The 6,562-nt window shown below is 35.5% G+C and overlaps 1 protein-coding gene across 2 annotated transcripts; it reads right to left on the bottom strand.

Moving 5' to 3' along the window:
* Positions 1 to 187: 187 nt before the first annotated feature.
* LOC132179688 (RPM1-interacting protein 4) lies at positions 188 to 6,083 on the bottom strand. 2 transcript variants are annotated; one of them, XM_059592444.2, is made up of 5 exons: positions 5,938 to 6,083; positions 5,723 to 5,820; positions 1,549 to 2,085; positions 716 to 890; positions 188 to 523 (listed from the first exon to the last, which is right to left on the bottom strand). In XM_059592444.2, the coding sequence occupies exons 2-5, from the start codon at positions 5,726 to 5,728 to the stop codon at positions 471 to 473; spliced, it is 771 nt and encodes a 256-aa protein (XP_059448427.2). In that variant the 5' UTR covers positions 5,729 to 5,820; positions 5,938 to 6,083; the 3' UTR covers positions 188 to 470. The 2 variants fall into 2 exon arrangements, with proteins under 2 accessions (XP_059448427.2, XP_059448428.2); XM_059592445.2 differs by lacking the exon at positions 5,938 to 6,083 and having other exon boundaries at positions 699 to 890; positions 5,723 to 5,920.
* Positions 6,084 to 6,562: the final 479 nt, after the last annotated feature.

Raw genomic sequence — 6,562 nt, 5'->3', positions numbered from 1 at the left:
AAATTTTAATTTATGTTATTCCACTCCGGATTTAGCTTAGGTGCTGTAAAAGAATTAGTTTTTTTTTTTTTTTACAGCACCAAAGCCAAATCCGCTCCAGAGTGCTTCACAATCATGATTACATCTTTCCAGCTTTTTTTCCCCTTCAGATATGGAAATAAAAAGGTAAGAGGAAGATAAGAAACTATTGAAGTAGACATCAGCATGATAGGCAGTTTAAAAACCAAGTATGACTAAACATACAAGGCAAAGAGAACATGCAGTCACACAGGATGAAGGGCAAAGACATGATGAGTGGTGTCCCCCAGCCAACACCTTTTTTGGGGTTATGAGATGTTTTCCCCTCAAAACCTCATTTTTCTTCAGGTCAAATACAGTTACAAGTGAAAGAATGCACTTACTAAAGATGCTTCTCTATACGTAAAAAGTCATCCGAACCATATAAAATATACACCACAGACACTTTCTATTCATCCACTGACAACAAATATCATTTTCTGCTCCATGGAAAGCAGAAACAGCCCTGTAAAAAAGGAGAGGGAGAGAAGGTTAAGAAACTTTTGCCACCTAACAAACTTGATGAGCTACAAATACAGAATTCAATTCCCCGTAATTGTTGCAGCTGACAAATAAATCAAGCATGCCTCACTCAGTAACAGGCTGCAGGCTATATATATCAACAGAAAAGAAGCGCATACCTTGGAATTTTCATTACCAGATTGCTTGTGACCATTTGAATAAGGAGTGTCACCCGCCGTAGCTGGTACCTTTCCTGCCTCAACTTGCTTCTCCTCTCGCACTCTGTTAAAAATGGCCGTGTAACCTTCAGATGATGCAGGGTTGCTCTCATCCCAATCACCGAACTTTGGAACAGCAGCGCTGTGATCAGGCTGCCACATCAGAACCATAATTATACTCCTTCAAATGAAGCTGTATAAGAACTATATTGGTCTCTGCTAACAATTAAAGCAAAAATAAAGATAAAGACAAACATGTATATGTTCTTGTCCCAACATCCTTAAAAAAATAATAATAATAAAATAAAAAAACTTAAAAATATGTAGAATGTGCAAAGAGGAAAAAGTAGGGAAAATCAAGAGTCAAAATTGCTACAATAAAGAATAATTGGAGATTCCATGAAGAGACAGGATGCCACTGGGTCTAGGAATTTGTTAATATGAACCCTTTTGATAGAATTTGATAAGCTTCTTTAAAAATAGCCAGTGACTTCAATCCAGCCTCCTACGTTTAATTCTTTCTCAAGTTATCATTTGATTCTAACAAAATGCAAGCAAGAATATTTGGAACTTAAAATCTTAACACTTGTCTGCGTTGGAGTGGCCAATTTGAGATTCCGAGTTTCGCCTTTCCTTTTCCAATGACTCCAGCAACCAAAAAGAGAAATAGAAGATCTATACGATATTACTTCACCGAAAGCAATCCATAGGAGATATAAATAACTATTTACTAAGAAAATATAGATCGTTGTGGCCAGTGCTCATGCAATTTTGGGAATGTAGAAAAGGACGAATCAAGAGAAGAAATTACAGTATCATCGCCTCGAGTAACTGATCTTAGTCGAGATCTTCCAGGAGTCAAGGGAGCTAAGCTATGGCTACTACCTTGAGACGAACCCTTCCTTTCCCACGAGGGAGAAGAGACGTCACTGCTTTTCCCTCCAACCCTTGCCTGGCTATGTGGGTGCAGAGGTGAGTGTTCAATGCTGCGATCAGACCCTACACTCTGCCTCATAGCCCTTCTATGGATATCGCCACTGCTCGAGCCACCATGATGGTGAAGAGGTGAATCAGATGAGACTCTCTGACCAACAGTATCATGGTGCAAAGGTGACTCAGAAGATCTCCTTGGGTGACCAACTTCCCGGCTCAAATGCTGCTCATGCTTTGACCTTAATGCTTCTGAACCTTTAGGTGCCTCCGCTTCAGCCTTATTGCTACCGGGCTTGTCTTGAGGGTCCTTTGGATTTGCTGTTCCACTACTTTTACCCTTCCTCACATTATCAAAATGGGCTGTGTATTGGACTTCATCCTGCCACTTACCAAACTCTGGCACATGCGAGTTTTGCTGCAAAGATAAGGAGAAAAAACAAATATTTTAAACACACCCAGATAATCTACACACAAAAGATATACGAACAAACAAGAGTTTGGTGATTTCTACCAGGCCCATGCTTTGTCTTGAGCCACAGAAAGTAAATGTGGACAATATTCCAAAACCCTTACTCTTGTGTTTAGAGATTAAAGATAAATAAATAAAGAGATGAATACATAAAAAAATATTTAGTGAAGACATGATCTGCTTCTTTGACATGAAGGAAAACATTCCTTATTGAAGTTACCTTTCACACATTGGGCTAGATATACACACATCTCTTAAATAAAATACTGTAATAATATTGATCCATTCTCATTCAACAGCAATGCTAGATTTGTTTTCTTGAATATATGATCCTTTGAGATAAAGAGCCAATCTATGCAAAGAATAGCAATAGACTACCTAGATTTTAGGGTTTTAGAGAGGAGAATTGGAGAAGAAAATGGGTGGGTAGAATCTCTGTTCTACCCTCTTACTAGTGCAAGATATATAGGTAACATAATAGATTGATATATTCTCAGGGGGTAAACTTTTACAATTATGCCATCTAACAGACTAAATCTAACCAGTTTCAAATATTAGCAAACCTTTAACTCAGCCGTAGAAATGTCACTTCGTGATATTTGTTATTATAACCAAAAATATCTAATGACACAATGATAAGTTTACTAAAAAGTTAAATTTTCAACCTGCATGAAGTTATTATATTGAATGCCCAGAGGTAGTTTAATCAAAGTAAATCAAGTAAATCAAAAACCAATAAAAGTGCATTCAGAGAACATACCTTTACACCATCTAAGTGACACAAACACTTCTAGAGTGGAAACGTTTTCATATTTCTCCGACACTGTTTGTGAATGTCTGATATGCTTTAAATTTTTACAACCATCCAGATACTTGTCGTTTCCAGTGTGTGTGCATGCTCACATGTTATGGTCCATAAAGAATATTTCAAAGTGTGGTGATATGCTATGGCATCATTGAGTTAGTGAAGAGCCAAAGTATATGAAATCCTCTTCTTTCTGCCTGTTAATGAATTCATCATATCCTATCGCGTCAATAGAATATGGTCATACATTTTCAATATAAGTAGCCTAAAATGCAAAATAAGTGTATGTCAGATACACCCAACAATTCTTTCCCTTGCATCATCATGACTAGGCTAAGGATCTTATAATACCAGGGGAGACTAATCATAAATCATCCATCACAAGTGGAACCATGGAGCATATAATAACTACAAAGGTGCAATAAATTGATAAATAATCTACCAATTCCCATGAACCATTTCACAAATCATGCATGTTCTCCAATGTGACAAACTAACTAAACACTGCCATCCATGCAATAAACATCACCTTACTGGGCCTAGCTGAGCACCATGCCTTCTCATAGGGTTAAAACACTATTCTCCAAATACATGAAGAATCACATTAAAAAGTGGAAGATTTCCTTTGCTATCTGACAAGTATGACCCATCTTTCAATCATTTTTACCAACTAGGGGTCTATTAAGAGTTCAACCAAGGTTGCCAACTCTTGTACATCAGGATTCTTTCCAAAACAGAAACCGGCATCCGTCAATACCCACAAAATGAAATACAGAAGCTAACTAATATCATAGGCAAGGACGATCAAAATGATAAAACTTCTAAAATTGTCAAAACTCACACCAAAAGCACTTCAATATTTGATTACGATTCTCCATCTTCCATCTTCCAATACAAACCTTCACACCATCGACAACAAATTTGAGATGGTTTAGAAAAAATCCTAGATGGACACATAAATTGATATTAGGAACAAATATCTTTTGAAAATTTAATTGTCAACCCTGTTTGACTATTAATTAAATAATTAAATTCATCATTTTCCTATCAGCTTAGGCTTTTGTTAATTGGTGATTTAACAAAATATCAGAGCAAAGGTCATTAGTTTGAACCTTGTCTCTGTCATTCATCACCAATTTCAATTAAATATTATACGTGTTGGACCTCACTTATTAAGGAGTTTGGGCCCATACATGAGATGGAATGTTAGCATATTAATTAAACAATTAAATTCACAATTTCTTATTAGTTTAAGCTTTTGGTATAAGTGATGTTTTAATAGTTCTCCAACCTTAACAACTTTCACCCAATTGTTACAAAAGTTGCATTCTGCATGGAGCTATAAAAGTGGCTTCTTTTTTCGATAACTACAGCAAAACTGGCTAAAGGCAGAAAACCAACGTAAAATTTGTTCCACCTACTTCATAATAACCCAAACCTTGAAATAAAATCAATACTTACCATTTACCCTACTACAACTTGCATATTTTATTAACCTAATATTAATGCACAATCCAAAGAATGATTCAAAACACCCAAATTTCGCTTAAGGCATCAAAGGCTCAAGTATATGCAGATCAAAATAGTAAGTGCATAGTCACTTTACTGAGTATGCAAGACAAGTAGGCCTACCTTCTCTCTTGAGAACCTTCTAAAATGTATCACAACGTTATGCTTTGATATCTGGACATCAAAGAACTTTGTTGCACTAACCTATACACTTTCAGGTGTGCTAGTTATTATACAATATTTGTCACGATCCCAGTATCACATGTGTCTGCCCGAGTTTGTGGGCTTTTCTGTCATATTCAATTTAGCACCCTACCACTCCATTCAACACCTCAGTTAGTAGGAAGGCTACAGGTACTACCAATAATAATTACAAAAGATTTCATAGAATGAGAGAGATAATCATACAGAACAATTGAATAGAGAGTGAGGAAAAAATCATAAATATTGCAGTATAATATTTTTCTTAGAACTCAATGAAGGATCATCAACTAATCCAGAAGGCCAAATAATTCAAAGAATTTATAATCTAGTTATCAAACTTCTAATGTCAAATACATCAGTATGCTGAAGACCCTTATATATGAGTGAATTGTGATTCACGTACAGATGTCCATCCATTTAGTAATGCATCATGTCTGTTGTAAACTTCTCACACAAATTAAACTCAAACATCATTACATTAGACAATTACCCAAATACCAATCAGCCTAATTTCGACCTCAGACACAAATCAAATGCAAACCAGAAATCTACAATCATGGCCAATAGAAACTTTACCCAGCTTGGATTCTAAGACTATTTAAACCAAATATCAATTTCAGAGATCCTAAAGAACTATAACCCAGAATGATGAACAGAACTCATGTGATCAATCTAAAAACTTAAATCCTAAACTGAACTTCCCCAAAATACTCTAACCCCTCGCTCGATAAGCAAACCAATCCAAACGACACCCATGACCCAATCATCTTCCTTTTTTCTATATTATTCTAATCCCATAAAAGACTCACAAAAAAGAGACAAAAGACCCATCTGAAATCCTAGACCAAACCTTCCAACACAGCAACAGAATGATATCCACAAAACCCAAAACCCCATCTCCCAAAAATTATACGATGCCATTTTTCTCTAATAGAAAAACACATCAAAGGATAGAGTCAAAATGATTGCCATAAAAAGAAAGGTACAAATGCATAAAACTCAAAACCCATCAAGAAAAGTAAAAGTGAATTTACAAGAAACAGAAAGAAGATCAAACAAACTCACTGCCATTCGACTTGAAGCAAGCTCTTTCTAGAAAATTTCAAAGAAGAATAGAACTTCCCAACGGGCTCAATCAAATCGGAACTTCCTTCTCTGGCCAACTTCCCAAATCCAGCAAAACGTAACCAGAAAAGTTATTGCATAAAAGCCAAAAATGTACAGCCAAATAAAAATAAGAAAGGAAAAATAAAATCCGAAAAGAAAAATAAAATAACAACCCCAGTAACCGTTGACTAGCGTCACAAACAATGGTTGACCTCCGAGTTCTCTTTCTACGGTGTAATTTTCACTCTGTTTTTATATCTTTATTTTATTTTATTTTTTAATTGGGAGAGAACAAGTCCATGGTTTCAACATGGGTTGAACATGTCTGAGACAGGAAGTGGGTGAGTGGGCAGCCGCCACTAAAAAACATGTTCGAAGATTTCAGTTACGTTTGTTAACAATTTCTACAACGAGTAAAAGTAGTTATTATATTATCCAAATCCGTAGATTTACTAGTGTACCGTGTGTACGTGTTTATAGTACTGGGCCAGTGTCGTAGGCTCCAATAGAAAAGAAAAAAAGAAAAAAATGTACTGCTGACGTCGATTCAATAATATATTTACTTTTTTTTTTTTGTTCAAGTTGATTGGAAGACTTCCTTTTTACTAATTTCTTTTATTAAATTGACATTTATTCTCAAATTCTCAGATGTATTTTTAAAAATATATTTGAGAATTTTAATACTATGTAAAATATACGTGAGAATTACATGCCGGAGGAAGCGTCAATTTAATAGACTTAAGTTTTTTTTATTTAGAAAAAACAAAAAAAAGTGAGGGGAGGAGAGGGAAAGAATTT

This window comes from Corylus avellana, chromosome 4 (genome assembly GCF_965113065.1).
Source record: "Corylus avellana chromosome 4, dhCorAvel1.hap1.2, whole genome shotgun sequence".
NCBI classification, from domain to species: domain Eukaryota; kingdom Viridiplantae; phylum Streptophyta; class Magnoliopsida; order Fagales; family Betulaceae; genus Corylus; species Corylus avellana.
The sequence above is the reverse complement of the archived record's forward strand: the minus strand, read 5'-3'. Positions and strand labels throughout refer to the sequence as shown.